This window comes from Aquarana catesbeiana, linkage group LG03 (assembly GCF_042186555.1).
Source record: "Aquarana catesbeiana isolate 2022-GZ linkage group LG03, ASM4218655v1, whole genome shotgun sequence".
Lineage (NCBI taxonomy): Eukaryota > Metazoa > Chordata > Amphibia > Anura > Ranidae > Aquarana > Aquarana catesbeiana.
In genome coordinates, this window is record NC_133326.1 from 741,995,325 (window position 1) to 742,019,263 (window position 23,939).

Sequence of the window (23,939 nt, forward strand, 5' to 3'; positions counted from 1 at the left end):
TCTCTCTTCATATCCTTTTGGCTCACAGCTTTCTCACTCTCAATGATAGTGTTTACTATGTTGGAGCATCCTTATTGTTTGTAACACAACTTCACTATCACACATTCCAGTCCTCTTATCTCTAAACAATAGCGATCACTATGTTGGAGCTTTCTCATTGCTTCCAACACAGTGTCACTGTCACACATTTCTTTTCCTTTCCTTTCTTTCCTTCTCTTTCCTTTTCTTTTCCTTTCTCCCTTTTCTTTTCTATTTCTCTCTTTTCTTTTTTCTCTCTTCTTTTCCCTTCACTTTTCTCTTTCAATAGTTTTTTTATTGAGAAAAAGTATAAAGGATATAGAAAATAACATGTACAAATTGCACAACATATACAGTTTACAATTAAATGGGGAGAGAAGGGGGGGGGGGGAGAACGGGGGGAGGGCCACATATTTCGACCCACATGGTCTGCAGGGCTCCTATGAACATTCCATATTATGCATTATTTCTTTTTACTATGGGGATATCTATACGTCTGTACCCACTCAATCAGATTTCTACAACTTGCATGTGTATTCAGGCTGTAAACCTAACACAGTACATTTGGGTATATATTTTGCTTATCATATTTATTCCTCAATTCAATCCTTTATCTTTCGCTTTACTGCATTGTGTGGAGGGGAGGTGCGCCTCCGGAATCCAACCGCCCACCCCAATTGGGGTCTCTACTGTGGGCCGGGGGCCCCAGCCTCACACCCCCCCCCCCCCCGCCGCTCATATATGGAAACTTCCAAAGCCGTTTCCATAGCAGCATCTTAGGTAGGAGGACCTGCATAGATTGTTAAAAGGATATAGCAGCAAAGGAAAAGTATAGGGGTAACAGAGAGAAGAATAGAAGAGGGGGGAAAAAATTTGGGAGGAGTTCGGGTGGAGTGCACCCCAAGGGATCCCTTTCAGGATCCGTTAATTTTCAAAACCTGTTGATAAATAGGATAACCATGGTTCCCAAATTTTATCAAAAGCCTTCTGTTTATCTAGAAGAATTGCTGTGAGGCGTTCATTAATCATAATCTAAGTCAGTTTTGCTTTAACCATTTCAAAAGGAACCAGGGGTTTTCTCCAGGCTCCTGCTACCGCTATTCTAGATGCTGTGAATATAAAGGATATGAGTTTCCTGGTGCGGCTAGGTATTCCTTCTACTTGGTCCCCCAATAAAGCTTGTTGTGGGGATTTGGTGAGGTTAACTTGGGTCAGTGAATATATGAAATTATAGATCCGTATCCAGAATCGTTTGACCTTAGGGCAGGTCCACCAAGTGTGATACATTGTGCCTTCTTTGCCGCATCCTCTGAAACACAAAGGAGAAGCGTCGGCAATATATGTCGCAATTCTCGTCGGGACCATGTACCACCTTAATAAGACTTTGTAGTTCGCTTCTATCAGAGAAGTGTTAATATAGCCTTTCGTGGCCATCTGTGCCATTTTGTACCATTTATCAGTCTCCATCGTTATCTCCAAATCTTGCTCCCACCTTAGCATATAGGGTAATTTCTCCGTTATGGAGATCAGAATGCTATAGATTAGTGATATGAGGCCTTTATGTTTATCATAAGACCTGCATAGGTATTCCATTGGGGTGGAAGATAGAATGTCAGTTCTACGCTGTAGGGTATGCAGGAAATGAGCTATCTGGAGATAACGATAAAACTCTGTGTTGGGTAATTGAAACTTCTCTATTAGTGCTTGTTTCGGTAATATACCTTTATGGTCACACATGTCAGCAATGCGTACCAGACCTTTGTTGGTCCACCAAACTAGGCTTTGGGGATTAAGACCTGGGGTGAAATCTGGGTTCCCCGCCAAGGGGGCCATGGGGGAATGTATGGAGCGGAAAGCAAAGGGTTTTTGTAATCTATCCCACAGACTCATTGAGAAGGATAATGTGGGACACATTAAGGTTGGTCTGTCTTTCATATTAAGCCACATCATATGGCTAATGGGTTTTGTGGGGTAAGGGGCAGATTCCATTGTCATCCAAGACGGGGCTGGTGCTCCAGAGTGGGAGCGAATTAATTGAGCCAATTGGGCTGCTTCGAAATATTTTATCAAATTAGGGACTCCCAGGCCTCCCTTGGTTTTGGGGGCATTAAGGGTTAGTTTATTCACCCTAGGTCTTGTGTTCCCCCATATGAACTTCATTATTTTTTTCTGGAACACATCTAGATCAGGTCTGTTGATAGCAATCGGGAGAGTCCTAAACAAATACAACAATCTTGGTAAAAGATTCATTTTTATGGAGTACAGTCTGCCGAACCATGATGGGGGGCTAGCAGCCCATCTTGATAAATCTGATGTCAACCTCCCATACATGGGGGGGTAGTTGGCTTTATAGAGGGTCTGTATGGTGGGGGTTAGAAATATACCTAGGTATGGAAGTTTGTCTTTCTGCCATTTGAATTGGAATGATGCTTGTAGTTGTTGGACTGTCTGTTGTTCTAACGTGAGATTTAAGGCCTCAGATTTGGAGTGATTAATTGTGAGACCCGAAAACACCGAGAAGCGACGTAGAATTTGGAATAGATTGGGAAGAGAAACGATCGGAGAGGAGATGAACATCAAGATATCATCGGCGAACAGAGAACATTTCTGTTCGCCATTTCCACAATGTATGCCTCTTACGTCCTTATTGCTTCTTATTTTGATCGCTAGGGGCTCTAATGCTAAAATAAATAGTATAGGTGATAGAGGGCATCCCTGCCTTGTTCCTCTGTGTATGTTTATTGTGTGTGATTTATATCCTTTTATCTGGATTTTGGCCGTAGGTGTATTGTATAGTGTCTGTAATATTGTTAGGAAATGGGGCCTAAACCCGTATTTCCTTAGTGCATAGTATATATATTCCCATGTGACCGAGTCAAATGCTTTGCAAAGGTCCAATGAAAGTAGCATACCCTTCCGAATTCCTATATTATCCCAGTTGGAGTTAAGTGCTGCTATGATATCTATCGCCCGACGGGTTTGATCTGAGGCTTGTCGGCCGGGGACGAATCCCACCTGGTCTGGGTGAATATAATTGGCTAGGAAAGTGTTCAGTCTGGTCGCTAACACCTTAGTCATCAATTTGAGATCTGTATTAATTAGCGATATTGGGCGGTAATTGGCAGGGTCTCCATGATCCTTCCCCGGTTTGGGAATGACTTGTATGAGGGCTTCATTTTCGTATGTACCTAGTGTATCCCCTTTCCTTACTGCATTAAAAAAGGAGCATAGATGCGGGGTCAATATGGCTGTGTATTTTTTATAGTAGTGACCCGTGAAGCCATCCAGGCCAGGTGCTTTTGAGGGGTTCAGGCACTTAATGGCTGCTAAAATTTCCCCTTCGGTGAAGTCTGCTTCCATTAACTCTACATGTTCTCGTGCAACTTGTGGTAGTGGGATATCATGGAAAAAAGCGTCCGCTTTAGTTTTAGGAAATGGATTGGGTTTGTTGTATAATTTAGTGAAGAACCTTGAGAATTCTCGTGTTATCAATTGGGGGTTTTGAGTATGTTTCCCTTCTCTCGTGCGAATTCTCGGCATGGCTGAGTTAAATGGACGGGGGGTAAGTTTTCTTGCTAGAAGGGTCGTAGGTTTATCTCCCCTGGTATAGAAACGATGTCTAGCCCAGCGGAGGTATTTTTCAGCCTTGGTTGTGAGACTATAATTTAGTGCTGACCGTGCTATATCTATTTTATGCCGTAAATCTAAATGGGGGTTGGCTTTTTGTTCCTGGACTATTTTTTGTAAATCTTCTTCCTGTTGCTGTATCTTTTGCATATTGTTTTTCTTGTTTCTAGAGGCTAGTTGAATTAGTCTACCACGAATAGTGGCTTTATGTGCTGCCCAGTTAGTGCCGGGGGAGGTGGCGCTAGGATGGTTATCAATGAAATATTGTCGAATATCTTTCTCTAGTTCAGCGTAAACTATGGGGTCGTTTAGTAGTGAAGCATTAAGCCGCCAGGATGAGGGTTGTGGTCTCGTCCAGAGATCGGAAAGTGACATTAAGACTGGTGAGTGATCGGACCATGAGTTGGGAACTATTTCAGCAGATGTGATCGACGGCAGTAATGCGGATTGTATGAATAAATGGTCTATACGGGAATATGTTTTATGGACCAGGGAGTAATGTGTAAAATCTCTGGTTGTGGGATGAAAGTCTCTCCAGACATCTACTAGATCATGGGAATATAGCATTCGAGCAAGTTTAACGCCTTGTTTGGGAATATGTTTCACAATGGGTTTGTGAATATTAGACCTGTCCAAAATTTGATCCAGAGAAACGTTACTGTCTCCTCCCAATATTACTTTGCCTTGTATATGTGGGAGCAGGATTTTCAGCATATTTTCGAAAAATGTTACTTGACCTGTGTTAGGCGCGTAATAAGATATAAGTGTGAGAGCACTTTCATTAACTGTACCCACAACCATGATATATCTCCCTTCCTTATCTTTTATGACCATGTTAGGGGTGAATGGAACTCTCTTGGCGATACAAATTGCCACCCCTCTCTTTTTTTCTGGACCATTTGACAAATAAAAAGTGGGGTATTTAGAACTCAGGAAACGGGGGGCTGAGGTGCGCGAAAAATGTGTCTCCTGGAGGAGTAGGAAATCAGCTTTCAAGTTATGGTAATTTTGAAAGGCCTTAGCGCGTTTCGTGGGGGAATTTAAACCCTGGACATTATGTGTTAAAATGCGAGTATGGGATGTGTGTACTAGTGAGCTTAACATTATGGTTCGACAGTCTGTACTTGCCCGTTGTAGATGTCTGCCATCTCCGTCTGCCTGAGGGTGTCCTGGTATGATTCTTCGCTGTTCGGACGTTGGGGTGCACTCCGGGAGGGAAGGGGGAGAAAAGAAAAAGAGAGAGAAAATGAGAAAATAATATTGGGGTAGGATGAACTGGACCACTGTCCACCTGTCCCCCTAGAAAAAACATACATGAGCATCTGATATAAGGTTAAAGACATATATTTCAAGGTCCTGGAGATTATAATCTCCGTCTAGTGGAGCGAGGTTATCGTCACCCAGTCGGTGGCGGCAAGCTCGCTAGAAAGTGGCATGCGGTTCCGCCCCGGCTCTTTCAATATAAAACATTGTTCCTGTAAGGAGGGAATCCTATCTGAACTAATAAACTAACGTTTTCTATAGGCCTAAATCTCGCTAGGCTCAACTAAACAAAATTGAGGAATTGTTTGCATAGAACAAGTAACGCCTGCATTCTAAGCTAACAGTTATTAGTGGAGGAATTTCAAGCAAAACTCTCTATAAAAGGAGGAGACTATGTCCCTCTAAAAATAAGGAAGTCTCATTAATGTTGTAATGACATAATAAACTGGCTCAACCGTGGCCAACCTGTATGAGTTCCAAGTCCCCAAAGGGGTCCATGCAGCGATGGAGTTTGTCACTGCAGGAGCAAAAGGGAAAAAATTGTTGATCAATAGAATATTCAGTTTTATCAACCGTCTGGTCCTGTTGCTGGGTGTCGTCTTCTTGAGGAATATCGTGAGCGTTGTTGTTCCCACAAGGGTGAGACTGGACGATCCAATTCTGGTCGAGATTTTGGGGAAGATGTTTCTCTGGAGATTATGCCTAGGCCCATAAGGATGTCTTCTCCATCTGGAAAATTAGTAAAGGAATGTGTTTTCCCCTTAAAGGTGAATGACAAACGAAAAGGGAATGACCACCGATACTTAATTTGGCGGTTAGTAAGCTGCGCCAATAACGGCTTCAGGGCCCGTCTTTTTTGGATAGTCATTTGTGAAATGTCCGCAAAAATCTGTATTGGATGACCCATGAGGTCGATTTCGTTCTTACCGCGGGCTGCGGTCATTATTTGCTCCTTAATTCTATAAAAGTGTGGATTGACGATCACATCCCTCGGGGGGCCATCTTGTCTTGGAGCTGTCAATGCTCTGTGGACTCTGTCGATTTCCATGTGCTGCGGCGTGATGTCAGGAATCAGATCTTGCATTAATGTATGCACTGCATCTTCCAAATCTGTTACTGTTTCTGGTAGTCCGCGTATGCGGAAGTTATGACGCCTGGATCTATTTTCTTGATCTTCGATTTTGGCGTTGGCTTCATCTAACTGCTCCTGCAGTGAGGATATCATATTTGAGTTCTGGTTAACTCTCCGAACTGTGCCATCCATTTTAGATTCAATATGATCCAGTCTCTCTCCTATATCATTAAAGTCATGCTTCATTTCAGCGGTGATTGATTGACATGCTTTGGTCAGTTCTTGTTGTAATAGAGCTGAAAAGCGAGCAAGGAGGACAGAATCTCCTGAGTATGGTGCTGGAGGTGGGGGAGGCTGTTCACTTGCTGTGCTGTTTTGGCTCAAGGCAAGTTCAGCTATTTCAGCCATATTTCTCTCCATGGAGGACGCTGGGGAGGTTGCACCATCTATTCCCTCTCCCTGATAAGTATGGGAGGGGGAAAGAGAGAAGCGTGGGGACTCACCCTTCTGTGGCCTGGTCGAATCTTCCTGTGATTGGGAGGAAAAGGGGTCCCGTGTGTCATCCATGTCTGCAGACGCAGAAGCTTGAAAGGAGGTTCTTGCAGGGGGGGATTGAGCGTTCTTTGCCCCGCTCACCTGCTTCACTGCTTGTATATCTGTCCTCCTGCCGGTCGCCATCTTGGATGGGGGGGTCCGCGCTGCTGAGTTCCCAGAACGGAACGAATAGGTGGTTTGTGGGGGCTTTTTCTTAGCTGTACCCCCTCCTCTGCGATTCATCGCTCGATCAGCAAACTGGCAGCGAGTGTTGCGGCTTCCCTCCGGCTCGTTTTAGCTTCGAAAGGCCGGCGGCTTGCGGAGCAGGTCAGAACATGTCTGCTCCCGTGCCCGCGCGCATGCGCACTGAGTTCCCTTCACTTTTCAATGTTAGTGTTCACTACATTGGAGCATCTTCATTGCTTCCCACACAGTCTCACTATCACAGATTCCTGTCATATCCCTACCACACACATTTTCGTCACTACTCACCGGCCATCTATCCCTTCACTGTTCCAACACAGTGTTTATCACCTCCCTAACACCAACAATTTCTTGCTTTTGTTTTTGTCTTTCACGCCCAGCCCTAGATGGTACAAGAGTCTTTGTACACGTGTCACCATCGAACCTATGGTGAGGATTATCCACTTAGTTCACATTCATGTTTCTCACTTCCCTGCTTTGCCGCATGTTGTGCCGCATCAGCTCCTGTGCCAGATCCTGTCCACAGCTGCCCACGCAACCACTGCCACGCCCTTTCCATCACCTCACCTATAAGTATAGGGCAGTGATGGCGAACCTTGGCACCCCAGATGTTTTGGAACTACATTTCCTATGATGCTCACCCACACTGCAGAGCGCAAGAGCATCATGGGAAACGTAGTTCCAAAACATCTGGGGTGCCAAGGTTCGCCATCACTGGTATAGGGGTTGATTCAAGCATATTCCTTTTACTTTTACTTTTTATACACAAGCCTGACTCATTTGGTACAATACTTTCGTTTTATAGACATCCAACTTACATCAGCTTCTGATGAGTGGCAAGATAGCCATGAAATGTGTCACACTTCAGATGTCATAAATTCAATACTCATGCAGTTTTGTAATATATTCTGTATATACTGTTTTACCCAATTTACTTGAACATCATCGTTTATGTGTAATATGTTAATATTATGAATAGTATGAATCAATCAATCATGATGGATGATCAGGACTTTTTTTTCTCAAACAATAGGTGCTGGAACTTAACCACGGCCCAGCAAAACCCTTCCCCCTACACACACCCTCAAAATCACATCAAATAGTGGGTGTGGTCAGTCAAATTTCACCAAAACAGTAGGAGGGTCTTAAAGGGGCATTAATTACCAGGATTGCATTACATTCAGAGTGCAGAGCTGTCACTTGTAAACACAGAAACCTGACTTCTGTGTTTACAAAAGATTGTGTTGAGCAGGCAACAAAGGGTCTGAGCCAGAGGTGGTGGAAATGAGTTCCACCAAGTTCCCCCTGAAAAAAAGCCCTGTGGATGATACAATATGAATTACTGCTTTTGATGCATGTTACTGTGTAATATTTAATAAATTCAACATTATCAGACTCATATAGCTCATTTTTGCCTCCAAATCCACATGCTTCATGCAAAGTCCCAACTTCTTCTCTTTTTTTGTTTTGATAGGGATGGAGGCAATTGTGACATAACGGTCCTAGGCCTCACACAAAGTCCCAACCTTTTTCCTATTTATGCCTATGGTCTGGATGGTGTGTCCATAGTTTGGATGCTTCCACAGTATTTCATGGGATATCTTCTTTTAGGGTTCAATTCTTTGGGTTTATGGTTAGAATACAATATTCTATGTCTTATAAATACTATTTCATGTGTGTATGAGGAATAAAATTTTCTCTTTTCTCTCATAAAGACCTCAGTAAGAAACACAGAGACTCTGAGAAGTTCCAGAGGATTAAAGAATATAATTCCCGTATGGGGGAGGCTGTTCATCTACAGGAAAGATTCACCAAGTTATTGATGATAAACGGACCCCAGAATAAAGAGGGAAAAGAAGAAGAAATAAGGAGTTCAGGCAGAAGACATCTACAGATCATGGAGAAAAGATCCCCAACCACAATCCAGGCCCTCTTTGACCCTGATGAATGTGAGTTCATCCCTAAGATTGTGGTGTTACAAGGAGCTGCTGGGATTGGAAAAACAATGACCTCCAAGAAGATCATGCTGGACTGGGCCTCTGGGGATCTCTACCAAGACAAGTTTGATTATGTGTTTTATCTGAGCTGTAGAGAAATCAACACCATCCCTGGAAACATAAGCCTTGTGGGTCTTTTATCCAAAGCCTGCAGACTGAGTTCAGATGACCTGGTGTCTATTCTGGAGGATCCTGGAAGTCAGAGAAAACTTCTTACCATAGTTGATGGGTTTGATGAACTGAGGTGGACTCTGAAGGAGAAATCTGAGGGTTGTCTTGACATTTCTATGGAAACCCACAAAGAAATAATTCTCCAAAGCTTGCTCAGGAGACAGGTTCTCCCAGAATCTTCTCTGATCATCACCACAAGGTCACTGGCCATGGAGAAACTTAACACATTCATCAAAGATTCTCGCAATGTGGAAATCCAGGGATTTACAAGGGACGATCGAGAGGAATATGTCCATAAATTCTTTGGAAATAAAGAAGATGCAGACAAGGTTCTCAGTATAATAAAAGACAATGAAGTTCTGTACACCATGTGTGCCGTCCCCATCACATGCTGGATTGTCTGCACTGTAATGAAACAAGAAATAAGAAAAGATTTGGATGCAATTCTGTGTCATACAACGACTTCAATTTACCTTCGCTACCTGAGGGTTTTACTAACCCATCACAGCAAGAAGGAGCAGTCTGTACACAGGAAACAAACCTGTCTGAAGAAGCTGTGTGCTCTGGCCAATCAGGGAGTTCTGTACCAACAAATCTTATTTGAGAAGAAAGATCTAGAAAGACATGGACTTTCTCTGGATGAGGTGGAGTCTGTATTTCTGGATGAGAACATCTTTCATCGGGACATCGACACCCAAACCTGCTACAGCTTCATCCACCTGAGTGTACAGGAGTTCCTTGCTGCTCTCTATTATGGGATGGATGATGGGTCTGGGTCTATGGAAGATACTTTCCTCCCGGAGATCTGTAAAGGGAAATCACTCGATGACTTCAGTTCATATGACTCACATTTAGCATTAACTGTACAATTCCTGTTTGGTCTCTTAAATGAAAATCTGGTGAAGACATTCTCAGAGATCACAGGAATCACCATCTCACTCCGAGCCAAACCTGCAATCATAGAATGGTTCATAAATGACAACAGATCTGTAATGGTAAAATGGTTAATGAAGGGCGGTGATCAGATTTTATGTACTCAGACCATCTTCTGTCTGTATGAGACTCAGGATGAGAACTTCATTAGGAGCGTCATGTCTGGTTGTACATATTTGAGGCTGAGCGGCTCACGTACTGATCACTTGTGGATGAACAGGAATTATTCCAAGCAGCTGAACTATTGTTTGAAGACTTTGAAGAGAGAAAGTTTTCAGTCTTTACATTTTGTAGAACTCACTTTGGGTCCAGAGTGCCAGAAACTTCTATCTCCATTCCTACACAGGAGTCAGATTGTCGGGTAAGTGAATGTGAGGATATCCTAACTGAATTCAGAGAATGGGCAGGAACCTGCATACAGTATAATGGTGATTATCAGACATGTTCTCCATCTACTACACTTGTTAGAAGTCCTGGGAACTCACACTTTCCTCAGCCCTAAGCCCTGCTTCACACTACAGCAATTTTCCAGCGACATTCTGATGACATGTAAAGTCGCAGGTCAGGTGAAAACACAAAGATTTTATTGGGTGTTGTCTTAATTGCTGCGATTTGAGTCACTGCAACAAAAGAAAATACTTCCTGCACTACTTTTGTGCGATTCTTGTGCTGCACGACTCCCATAGACTTCAATGTAAAATCTTCAGAAAGTCGTACATTTGTCTGAATCTTTAAGACTTTGCTGCGACTTCTGAGGCTTCTTTACCCCTCACCTCTCCTCCCTGGTCATCCTTGCTGCCTAAAATCTTCCCCCCAACACATCCCAGTCACACCTGAGCTTAGCGGAAACGCACATTCCCACTTCCATTATTTGTGTATTTTTCATGTGTAAGCACACATTGTGTATAGGAAGCCCATTCACTGGAATGTTCTGCCCTACATGCAACAAACACCCCAAAGTAGATCAAGAATCTTCTCAGTCATGGAGCGTCATGCATCTTGGCAGCAAAACATGCGTCTGATAACTGTGATTGGGGTGTCATTAACAATTAGCCGACATTCATATCTGTGTGTTTCCGAATACGAGGCGACCCACACAGAAAATGTGCGCTTTTTCATACGTCAAAAAAATAAACAGCAACGCACGCCACACATGCGCAGATGTAAATGAACGGTAACACAAAAGCAATGCTCCTTGCTGTGCGTTTTTGAAACTTACAGCAAAGCGCATGTATTCTTGCCGTCTGCCATGCATTCAAAAATGTGCCAATGCAAATAAATAATAACACAAGTGTGACACATATTGTCGCACGTTTATGAAACACACAGCAAAGCATGGATTTTCTTGCAGGTTGCTGTCTGGTTGGAAATGTACAGATGTGAATGAATGGTAACGTATTTACAACTGACGGCAACCTGCAAGAAAACGCATGCTTTGCTGTGCAATTTGAAAATGTGCAGCAACACACATTGCACTTGCGATACCATTCGTTGAAGTCTGAACTTTTCTGAATTCCCGGTAACCTGCAGGAAAACCCATGCTTTGCCACACGTTTTGGAAACATGCATCGTGCTCGCCTTGCCATTTTTGCAGTACAAGCGTGATGCACGGTCGCAGCGCATTTCTGAAACATGCGGCAAAGCACACAATTTCTGTGCGGTTAATGTGCATTCAGAATCATGCAGATATAAATGCAGCCTGATTGTTAATGACGCCCCAATCAAAGTCACATAGGAATGCTTCTCAGTAAAGTCACTTTGAAGTCACACCTGGTCGCCGGGAAGTTGTAGAACAAAGTCAAGCTGGAAGTCGCTGCGACTTTCATGTTGTGCTGTGTGAACCAGAGCTAAATGGTGGTTCCCACATATCACCTTCTACCAATCACATCATTTACATCGGATTAACCCTTTCCCTGCCCCCCAATTATACCATTTATCACACAGAACATTTGGAGGGAAAGCTTCGTGTTCAGAGATCTGGGGGAGGGAAATAATGTCAGGGGTGTGACATCATCATCCCAACATTGGAGGGGCCAATTGTCTGCAGAAGTGGGCGGAGATGGGAATGTCTGGACTGCATTTTATATCTGGAACCAAAGTGGTGTTCCAGGATTTTCCAGAAGCTGAGTGTGACTTCAAAGATCACTCATAGCCACCAATGAGGAGTCCTCATCAGGTCCAGTATGAGACTGTAGAGCCAGAGGGAAGGCAGCCATGTGGAAGGGAAATGTTGGGTGTTACATTGTTATTCTTGGTGTCAGAGGTCATACATTCTTGGTGCTAATTATTATCTCATTATTGGCTTTTAGATTTCGGCGTTGTACTATTTCCAGTAAAGATTGTCCAGAAGAGGACAAAGCAGAAGAAGAAGAATCCTCCTCTTCAGGATATAAAAGGAAGTCTGATTCTCTTTCCTTTCTGATGAACCCGGAGAGTAAAATTCAGGAATTACAGTAAGAGAAATGTGTGATCTGCAGTGATGGGGAAATGTGAGGTCTTGTGATTGTTCCCGTCTCTCAGTGTTTCCTTCTATCTCTGGGTGTCCTCCATCCTCACCCATGTAGAATCTTCCATCACCTGTCCTCTTCTCATGTCTTCTCCTCTCTCTGAGGGAATCTTTCTCTTTGTAATCTCATCCATGGGATTTGGGGTTCCCCTTATAGTAGAACAGTGACCAGGCTATGTACATATGGAATGACCATCCATATTCCTAACAAGCAGGAAATAGGATGGAATAGACCCCCTTAGGACTCGCTCACACGTCTGATGATTATGTAGAAGGAAGCAATGCTCAGTAACACTTCTATGACATTTATGATGTGTCTTCATTGTGTTTATGAAGCTCTGAAAACACTAGAAGAATGCTGGAGAAATGTCCTGGGGAGGGGCTGCTCTTCTAGTGGGAGGAGCCTAAAGAGGAAGTGATGTAGAGGAAATGATCTCCTCTGATATGTGGATTTCGATATATATTACAATAATTCTATAAAATGAAAACCAGCCGCCATGTCATCATACTCACTATCGCTCTCCTGCCCCCTGGAGGACAGATTTCCCGGTCTGAGGATAATACCCGCTTGGTGACTTGTTACCAGATCTGTTTTATTTGTATGTGTCACAATAGCTGGGATACTCGGGTCATTAATAGTTTATTAATAATAACATGTAATATATCCTCACATAGAATCACAATATATCCATGTAAGAATGCACAGAGCGGCCGGCGACCCTCCTCTCCTTCATAACAGTATAGCAGTGGTTCTCCTAGTGTATCTGACAGGCGTGATGACGTCTCCACCTTACACGTTACGCCCTAGGCGGGGCTTCATCATGTATATTTGTGTTGTTTGTTTAAAATGTGTAAATATTAACACTGTTAGGTTTAGGGAGTCTCACTTCTAGCGCTGCACAGCTATCTTTATATCTATCCTGTAAGGGAGGTGTCACTGCACATCACCAATCATAAGTGGCCGACCACAAAGTAGGTTTTATGCATGTACATAGTATGCTAAAGTTTGGGTGGTCTCACTCATCATGCTGCAATATTGAACACTTTGAGAATATCTTACTTATATTGTTTTTTCTAACATTGTAATATTCCTGTATAATTGTGCTGAAACACGTGTTGATTGTTTAAACATTTGAAATAAAAATCCTATTTTCAGGTTTAGGGAGTCTCACTTGTAGTGCTGCACAGTTCTCTTTCTATGTATTTGGTGTTGGATTTTGTGGATGAATCCTTCTGTGTTCAGCTGATTAGTATATATAATTATAAGAGGTTTTTGGCTGTGCAGTGACACATTTCCTGCCTGGCACTGTCAGTATTGCCGGCTGGTTGGTGATTTTGCCGGCACACAGAAGCTATTGGAGTTACCACACGGCTGTTCTGTACAACCAGAAGTGACCGGAGCTGCCCTGTCCTACTTCTCTATTATTTCCCAGTGCATTCTGGGATACCGGAGCCTCCGCTGTCTGTCCTCCAATGCCCAGCGATTATTGGACATCACCATGAAATGAATGGAGGCAACTGACAAGCGTGGATGTCTCATGACAGCGACATGCGGCTTCATTTATAACACGACACAACGCTACCGCTCCTGTGTGACCAGCACTGTGTGCCGCCATTGTAATATTCATGGCAGGCATGGAAGGCGGTTATCAGGCTTTAGAAATGCTGAATAAATGTCACATAATCACATGGTACTGATACACGTGTGACCGAGACCTCACTGACCTCTGTAGCTACAGACACCATGGATCAATTCATCCGCATTTTTCACACAATATCCAGTGAGGTCCCTCCGGTGGGTTTCAGCAATCTGCCCCCCCTCCCCCTTCTCTGAGTCATTCAGTTATGAAGGGAAATTACAGCTTGAGCTACTGAGCTCTGTAAATAACATGGATTGTACAGTGATCCGGGAAAGACAGGCAGGTAAACATGTGAAAAAGAGATTTCAGCTCCACCTGCTGGCTGAAAATGAAAATGCAAATTATTTATATAGAATATTTTATATTTACAAATCTATGAATGCAATATTTTGTCCTGACCATAATAAAGACAGAAAACACGATCCATTCCTCTGAAGGAAAAGACCTCAGACAGTTCTTACTTCTGTACAAAAGGCCGTCCCATAACCAATACAACTCATACTCCAGAAATATCATCTGTCATTGTCTCCCTTCTGCAGGATAGGAGTTATAAATCCTGGAAAGTTACCCCTCCCCCATCACTAGAAGAAATGATGAACATCCCTAACTCCCATCCCCTTTATGAGTCCTTGTTTGCCATAAAAAGTCCCAAGTTTTCCTCTGTCAATGCCTCCCCCTGCTGTGTCTGAGCCAATGAGGAGGGAGAGAGCCAAGAGAGCCTCTGCTCTTGTGCACATTGCTGGATGGAGATCAGGCTCAGGTAAGTATTGGGGGATGGGGGGAGCTGCATGCAGAAGATGTTTTAACTTAATACAGAGAATACAGAAAATACATTAACCGGTTCCCAACCAGCCGACACAGTTGTACTGCGACAGGTTGGCTCTCCTGCATGAATCGACATCATTGTACATCGGTCACATGCGTGGGTAGGGGGGGCGCTTCTCCTCGCTGTCCCCACAATGATTGGATTGATTTCAGAACCGATCAGTCTACAGGCCCAGGTCAATGATTTCTGTCCTGGACCTGCTGATCGGTTCTGGTGAATGGCAGACTGTCCTCTGTCTGTGTAATGTAAACATAGGCAGAGGAAGTGATGTCATCTCCCCTCGTGGAGCCCTTTTAGTTTCCAGCGATCGAGCAGAAGACATCTACTGTGAGTACACCAACACTACACTGACACCAGGACATGTAGGTACACATTTAACCCCTTGATCACCCCCCAATTAACCCTTTGACTCCCTGTCACAGTGTCACTAGTATAGTGTACAGATCTCTTTTCTGATCACTGTATTAGTGTCACGGGTGATGTCAGTTAGGTTTTGGTGTCAGTTAGGGTCAGCATCAATCCCAGACAGCGTCAGATTACACTAGCCAGGTACACTAACACACACTATATACCTCCATTACTAGTATAGTATCTGAACGGATCAATACCTTTGATCTGATAGGAACTATATTAGTGTTCCCAATAGTATAGTGTTCCCAAAAACACAGCGTTAGCAGGATCAGCCCAGATACCTGCCAGCACCTGTGTTTAGCCCCTCCGCCCAGCCCAGCCCATCCAAGTACCCGACCCCGTTCTTCTGTTGCTGAGGTGCAACAATTGCATGGTTCTCATATGGAGCAGAGAGCCTGTACTAGTGTCACTCATCCTTCTGGTGGACTGGTAAGCACCAGCAGCCTAGTACATCCTGGTCGTAGACAAACCAGCACTGCAGCAACACTTGGTGACATGGCGTGGCAAGTCCCATAAGTGCAGTTTAAGCTGATGCGGTGGCTAGCACAAGTAGTGCCCCGCAGCCACCAAGAATTCAAAGAAAGACCCGTAGAGCCCATAGTGCCCTTCCTGATGCATTTGCTAATCCTGATTGGCAGCCCACCACTTCTACAGCACCATTCATTGGCCAACCCAGAATTCTGGTGAAACAGTGGATTTTAGTACCCTTGACTAGGGATGAGCCGAACACCCCCAGTTCGGTTTGCACCAGAACTTGCGAATAGGGATGAGCTTTATGTTCGTGTCGAACATGAGTTCGACTCGAACATTGGCTGTTCGCCCGTTCGTCAAAAACCGAACTTTATGGAGCGTTTACGCCAAATTTGAGTGCCCCATAATGCACTGCAGGAGCGCAGTGCATTGCTGTATGATGATTGGCCAAAGCATGCACCATGACCTGCATGCTTTGGCCAATCCCAGCGCCCTCAGCTAAGAGAGCCATAATTGGCCAAAGGAAGAGTGTCTTTGGCCAATCATGGCTCAGGGGGCCTAAGTCCACGCCCTACACTATATAAGGCTGCCTGCACGTCTGCCCCGTGTAGTGTGTTGTTGGCATGGACGAAGCGAGAGGGTCATTTAGATTGAGCAGGCAGGCAGGTTATTCAGTTAACTACAGTGTATTTAATATATATATACAGGTCTACAATTTTGTTTCTGGTGTCCTTCGACAGCTCTTTGGTCTTCACCATAGTGGAGTTTGGAGTGTGACTGTTTGAGGTTGTGGAAAGGTGTCTTTTATACTGATAACAAGTTTAAACAGGTGCCATTAATACAGGTAATGAGTGGAGGACAGAGGAGCCTCTTAAAGAAGAAGATACAGGTCTGTGAGAGCCAGAAATCTTGCTTGTTTGTAGGAGACCAAATACTTATTTTCCATCATAATTTGCAAATAAATTCTTTCAAAAATCAGACAATGTGATTGTCTGGATTTGTTTCCACATTTTGTCTCTCATAGTTGAGGTATACCTATGATGACAATTATAGGCCTCTCTCATCTTTTTAAGTGGGAGAACTTGTACAATTGGTGGTGACTAAATACTTTTTTGCCCCACTGTATTTATACAGACAGTATCTTATATATACAGTGGGGACGGAAAGTATTCAGACCCCTTTAAATTTTTCACTCTGTTATATTGCAGCCATTTGCAGTATGTGTGTAGTGTGTTCCGGCATTGAGAGAGAGATGGATAGACAGAGAGAGAGTCAGTGTCATTTGATTTAAGTTAGATAGAGTAGGCAGGCGAGTCAGTTAGCTGCACTTACAATGTATTGTGTATATATATATACATCCTAGGTGTTGTATATACAGTGTGGACGGAATATATTCAGACCCCCCTACATTTTTCACTCTTTGTTATATTGCAGCCATTTGCTAAAATCATTTAAGTTCATTTTTTTCCTCATTAATGTACACACAGCACCCCATATTGTACACACAGCACCCCATATTGTACACACAGCACCCCATATTGTACACAGAGCACCCATATTGTACACACAGCACCCCATATTGTACACACAGCACCCCATATTGTACACACAACACCCCATATTGTACACACATCACCCCATATTGTACACACAGCCCCCCATATTGTACACACAGCACCCCATATTGCACACACAGCCCCCCATATTGTACACACAGCACCCCATATTCTACACACAGCACCCCATATTCTACACACAGCACCCCATATTGACAGAAAAACACAGAATTGTTGTCATTTTTGCAGATTTATTAAAAAAGAAAAACTGAAATATCACATGGTCCTAAGTATTCAGACCCTTTGCTCAGTATTTAGTAGAAGCCCCTTTTGATGAGTCTTTTTGGGAAAGATACAACAAGTTTTTCACACCTGGATTTGGGGATCCTCTGCCATTCCTCCTTGCAGATCCTCTCCAGTTCTGTCTGGTTGGATGGTAAACGTTGGTGGACGGCCATTTTTTTTTTTTAGTCAGAAAGGTTTTTATTTTGCATAAAGAAACAAATACAGATAGCATACAGATACTCGTATATGGCATGTACAAATTTCGGGATTCTCATAAAGCATGTCACAGGAGCAGTTATCAACTACCTTAGATTATTGTAGACTGTTCCAATGATATGCTACCAGGAGCATCACCTGTCTTACTTATGTCTTTTAATTATAATAGGTCTAACACACAATATATTTCGCAGGGAGTATGACTCCATACAAGGTACAGATTTAAGCAAATACCAACTATAATAATAGTACCCTTATATGCTGAGCGCTTAATGATTTCCAATCATATTAGAGTATAAAAATAGTGAACCTGTTGTTCATTCAACAGCAATATCAGAATCAACTCTTACTGTATTATAATTCCGACAACCTTAACTTGATTCGTTATGTTTAGTTCAATATTATATTCATCTTTAAAGTAAGGAAATAAAAAAGAAGGGAAAAACAGAAAAAAAGGGATAGAAACAAAACAGAGTAAAGCCTTGCCATGCAGTACCTCATCATACATACTGTTTCATATTCCCCAAGGGCTGTCTTTTTTTTTTTTTTTTTTTTAAATTTCACGTTTCCTTGCATGCGCATAGTTATTATACAGTAGTCAAGTCTACATCAACCCAAGAGTAACCTATCCCTAACTAGTTGATGCGGGGCCAAACCAGGAACGTCCAACCACGCCTGCCATATGGAGAGGAATTTTTGTGGAGCCTTTCTACGTTGGTAGGTTATTTTTTCTCTTATTAGGATCCTATTCACGCTGTCTATCCATTGCCCCCTGGTGGGAACTCGCGGGGTAATCCACCACTGGGCAATTAATTTCTTTGCTATGTATAGTAAACGAAGAAGCGCTATACGTGTAGGTGGAGGTGCAAACTCTTCGTCTATTCCCCCCAGTAAACAGACCACCGGAGTTCTCTCAAGAGATACCATATATACTTCTGAAATCGTGTCCAGTACTTCCTTCCAATATCTGAATAGCTTGGGGCATTTCCAGATCATATGGAGTAGATTTCCATGATCCCGTTCACATTTTGGGCACAGGGGTGAATCTCTAATTCCCCACTTATAGAGTTGAAGAGGGGTTCTGTACGCCCTATGTAGAAGGTAAAGATGTGAAAGTTTCTGTGATGCAGAAAGTGACACCAAGGGGGCATTCATAAGGCATATCTCCCAGGTGTCTCCATCTATTGCTCCTATATCTTCCTCCCACCTCTGTCTGGATGGTAATCTAGAGGGGTCTTGTATTCGTGCTATAAGTGTATTATAACATCTAGATATCATGCCCTTTTTAACTTCATCCATAAATACATCTTGTATAATCGGATGTTCTGTCGGTTGGATTCTAGAATTTCTATTCTGGGTTTGTAAGGCATGTCGCAATTGGAGGTATTTATAAAAATTATTATGTGGGATTCCAAACTCTGTGTGGATCTGTTGAAATGATTTGAGAGTGTTGCCCTGATATAACTGTGAGATATATTTGATGCCTGCGTCCTCCCAACCCTTGAAGTCTTTTAGTTTTTGTATTTCTTTCAGTTGTCTATTTCGCCAGAGAGGCGTGCTGGACAGAAAGCCCGTGATGCCCATTAGTTTTTTGACATAGGCCCAAAGTGAGTTTAATAATTTAACTGTAGGAGCTTCCGGGTCTAAGTGTAAGAATCCCGCCTCCAAACCCGTCAGTGCTGAATAGTTATTGTCTTCCAGCACTACAAGTTTACGGATCGGGTCTTTCGGGTCCAGCAGGCCCCATCCTCCTAGTTGTTGTAGTTGGGAGGCGAGATAATACATCCTAGGATGAGGGACTGCAAGTCCTCCCTCCTCTTTGCCGTATTGTAACGTTGATAATTTTATCCTCGCTATTTTTTTTCTCCATATGAGCTCTCTGAATTGGGTCTCTAATTTATCGAACCATTTTTTTGGTATCCAAACTGGGGAATTATTAAAAATATAAAGTAGTTGTGGTGCCCAGACCATTTTAATAAGGTTAATTCTACCAACAACAGACAGGGGCAGTTTACACCAGGCCCTGCTTTTTTCGCGGAATTTGGTTAATAAGGGTGTTAGGTTCTGTTCAACATAAGTGGCTGGGTTAGGGGTCACCTGGATCCCTAGATAGCGGAATGAGCCTACTTGTTGTATCATCTCCGCACCCAGTGGTAATGGAATGTTCAGGGGGTCAAGCGGCATCAGCACTGACTTGTCCCAGTTAATGGAGAAGCCCGATAACTCCCCGAAGTCCTTGATGAGGGACATAACCGTTTCTAATGAGTCTTTTGTGTCTCCTAGGTAGAGCAGGGTATCATCTGCGTACATGGACACTACATCTTTATTCATACCTCTTTGGAATCCCGCTATTCTAGAGTCTCCTCTGATTTTTGCTCCCAGAGGTTCCAGGGCCAAGGCAAACAGCAGGGGCGACAGTGGGCACCCCTGTCTGGTGCCTCTAAACAAAGGAAAGGGTTCTGAAAGTTCCCCATTAATCCGTATTCTGGCCGTGGGCGCAGCATACAAAAGCTGTATCCATCGAATAAAGGTATCTCCCAATCCCATATTTTGTAATGTTTTCCACAGATAAGGCCACTCGACACTGTCGAAAGCCTTAGCTGCGTCCAGCGAAAAAATTGCTCTATTGCCTGTGTTGTCCACTGGGAGCTGTAAGTTCAGGAATAGTCTTCTTATATTTTGGGCCGTGGATCTCGTGGGGATAAACCCGGATTGGTCTCTATGCACTATTTTATGAATTACCTTGGCCAATCTGTTTGCTAACATCCGGGCCAGCAACTTGATATCGGATGTGAGCAGTGAGATGGGTCTGTAAGATCCTGGGGAATTCACATCTTTACCCGGTTTTAATATAACAATAATGATTGCCTCATTCATTGAGCTTGGCAATGAACCCTCCTTAAATGCCTCATTGTATACCTTCAGCAGTGTGGGGAGCATGGAGTCTGCATAGCGTTTGTATATCTCTGCAGGGAGGCCATCTATACCTGGTGCTTTATTGTTTTTAGTTTGAGATAGGGCAACATAGGGCAACATCCAGTTCTTCTGCAGTTAAAGGGGCATTGAGCATGACCCTATCCTCTAGTGAGAGACTGGGGAGTTCACAGCTATCTAAGAAGTGTGTTATTGCACTCAGTGGGCGTAACTTTAGACGTATATAGATCAGCATAGAAATCACCAAAGACCTTCAGGATATCAGGAGTAGAGCATTTCAGAGCACCCTGTGCGTCACATATGGCGGAGATGAGAGAGGTCGACTGTTGAGACCGCGCCAGTACTGCAAGCATATGGCCAGTCGTCTCCCCCTCCTCAAAATATGACTGTTGGAGAAAAAAACGTTTGTTCTCCGCCAGCTGCAACGCCAGTTGTCCAGACATTGTCTGTGCACTCAACCATGCTCTCTTATTGTCTCCTGTGGGATTGTTAATATATTCGTTTTCAGTCTCGGTGACTCTATTTCTTATCAATAGTTCCCAAGCCTTGGTGTCAGTTTTAATCTGTGATATTGTTTTGATAAGTTGTCCTCTCAAAAAGGCTTTCGCTGTATCCCAAACCAGCCCCAGCCCAGCCGTGCCAATGTTATCTCTCAGAAACAATGTAAGTGCTCTGGCTATAGGATCTGGCTCGGCAAACAACGAGAGCCAAAAGGGATTAAGTTTCCACATTGGCCGTTTGTACCTACTTGGTAATGAAATGGTTACACAAAGTGCCGAGTGATCAGATATGTGCCTGTCTGCATAGTCAGATTCCACTATTAAATGTAGCATCTTGTCATTTCCAAGGCCCAAATCTATTCTGGATAACCCGTCATGTGAAGCTGAGTGGCAGGAGTATTTTTTATCATTTGGGTGTTTGGATCTCCAGACATCTATCAGCCCTGTTTCTTCAAGTAGTCTGGCAAAGGGGGTACCACTTTTCATCTGAGATGTGCCAGCAGTAGGTACAGGAAATCTATCTTTGAGAGGATTTAAGAGATTATTGTAGTCCCCCATTGCCAGTAAGGGTACTTCTGGGTATTGGGCCATAAAACCTGCTAGGTGTCGGATAACCTCTGAGTTATACGGTGGGGGTATATAGATACTAGCAAGAATACATTTGAGGCCTGTAATTGAGCATAAAAGAAAGACATATCTGCCAGCCGGGTCAATGCGTTTTCTAATGCAGTTGAACTGAATATCTTTTCTGAACAGTATACTTGCTCCCCTTGAGTAAGTGGAGTGGGTTGCATGAAATTGGTTAGTATACAGTCGTGGACAGAGGCTTGGAGGAGGGTCTGCAGAGAAATGGGTCTCCTGCAGGCAGACTACCCCCGCATTCAGCGACTTGAGATGTCTAAGGACCGCCCCCCTTTTAACTGGATTTCCCAGTCCTCTGACATTCCAAGTCACAATGGACAATTTAGTCATCCCCATTTTGTTTCAGGATTATTGACCAGGCCGGCATAATTCTCAACAAGACTCCCGGGTTATACCGTGACATGTTATCTGGAAGGGGTGATAGGCCCCTTTTCTCCAAATTATGCTTGTTTTCTCCTTTCAGAGAACATGTAGGCATTTGTAGACATGAAATCATGTTGCAAGGCAGGGAGAAATACATTATTAGGTTAGTACATAGGTACAGAAGACAGTAAATCATTGGGTTAATGCATGTTACTCTGCATGGCAAGAATCTAAAGGTCAACAGTTTACACAGCCACTTGGCTGCAGCGTTAACTTTTCCCACACAACAGGTGTGGGGGGGGTAAAAGCCTTGAAAACTCCTAGACAACCAATAAGTTAGTTTCCATAGGGGTTTCACAGCTACGGTAGGCATGTATTGCTTCATTATTTGCAGGCAAAAATGCGGACAGAAAAGGGAGCAAAAGGATAAAAAATAGAAAAAAAAAGGGGGAAAAGAAAATCCTGTGGGGAGGAGGGTGGTACAAACAAACAGTTCTCCTCGGCCGCCTGAACATCGGATGTGAGAGTAAAAACTGTCCTCCATAGACAACAATTATTTTGAATCTTAAGGCCTCTTCATGGCCCAGGGATTTATCCCAACAAAAATAGACCTGGTCTTGCCAGGTCATTGCATATCCAGGACTTATCTCTTAAGCAGGGATATCTCTTTGTGGTCTGGCAGCTTTAAGGGCCCTATCCTCACGATCTAGCCATTGGGCCGCCATGTCCGGGCGTTCAAAGAAGCGGGTTTCTCCGAGTGCGACTACCCTAAGGCGGGCAGGATATAGCATCGCATATGGCAAGTTAAGGTCCCTTAATCTTCGTTTAACATCCATAAACTTTGCTCGCTGCTTCTGGAGTTCAGCTGAAAAGTCCGGAAACAGGGAGATTTTGGAGTTTTCAATGGATAACTTACTGCCCATGGTTCTGGCTTTAGCAAGGATGACATCTCTGTCCTTGTAGTTTAAAAGCTTAAACAGAAAAGCACGCGGGTGATTGCCAGGGGGTAGTGGGCGAGATGGCACTCTATGCGCTCTCTCCACCGCAAATAGCGGAGAGAATGCTTCTTTACCAAATGTAGTGAGGAGCCATTGTTCGATGAAAGCGACAGGGTCTTTACCCTCTATCCTTTCTGGGAATCCTAAGGCGCGGACATTGTTGCGGCGCATGCGATTTTCCAAATCATCTAAACGCGCAGCATGCTGATCAGCAAGATGGCAGTTATACTTTAAATCTCTCTGCATGGGTACTAAGTCATCTTCAATAACACTGACCCTACTCTCCACTGCAGCTGTGCGCTCTCTCAGCTTTTGCATGTCCTGTCTCACATAGGATATTTCAGCTTTAACACCCTTCACTTCATCAGTCAGGGTTGAGATAGATCTGTTGCATATAGTCACTGCGGAGAGGATATCTCTGAGAGTGGGTTCAGGGCCATCCAGGGGGATATTTGGTGTCTGAGTGCCTTGATAGGGATGTGATACTGTACTCACTGTGGCCCAGTCAGATGGGGATCCAGCGCCATCCTCCAGTGGCATAGTATTATCCATCTCCAGCTGGTTTGCTTCTTCCTCAATGAGGTCAGATGTGGGTGATGGTATTTCTTTTGATGATTTATTACCAAACAGGAGTTTCTGGGCTGCTTCCTTATATTTTTCCTTTTGAGATCGCTGTGGCAGAGCGCCATCTTGGGCCTGTGCTGCGGGCAGGCCGCCACCGTTCTTGTCCCGTTTTGGCATGTTTTTCTGCTGCTGATCGGTCGGGTGGTTG

At 43.7% G+C, this 23,939-nt stretch overlaps 1 protein-coding gene across 5 annotated transcripts in view; it reads left to right on the forward strand.

Moving 5' to 3' along the window:
• Positions 1-23,939, forward strand: part of LOC141133875 (NACHT, LRR and PYD domains-containing protein 12-like) — a 981,044-nt gene that overhangs the window by 840,270 nt on the left and 116,835 nt on the right. For all 5 annotated transcript variants that reach the window (XM_073623463.1, XM_073623464.1, XM_073623462.1 and 2 more), the window contains 2 exons: positions 8,434-10,180; positions 12,129-12,272. In XM_073623463.1, the coding sequence (XP_073479564.1) occupies positions 8,434-10,180; positions 12,129-12,272 (1,891 nt within the window). The remainder of the gene's footprint in view (positions 1-8,433; positions 10,181-12,128; positions 12,273-23,939) is intronic.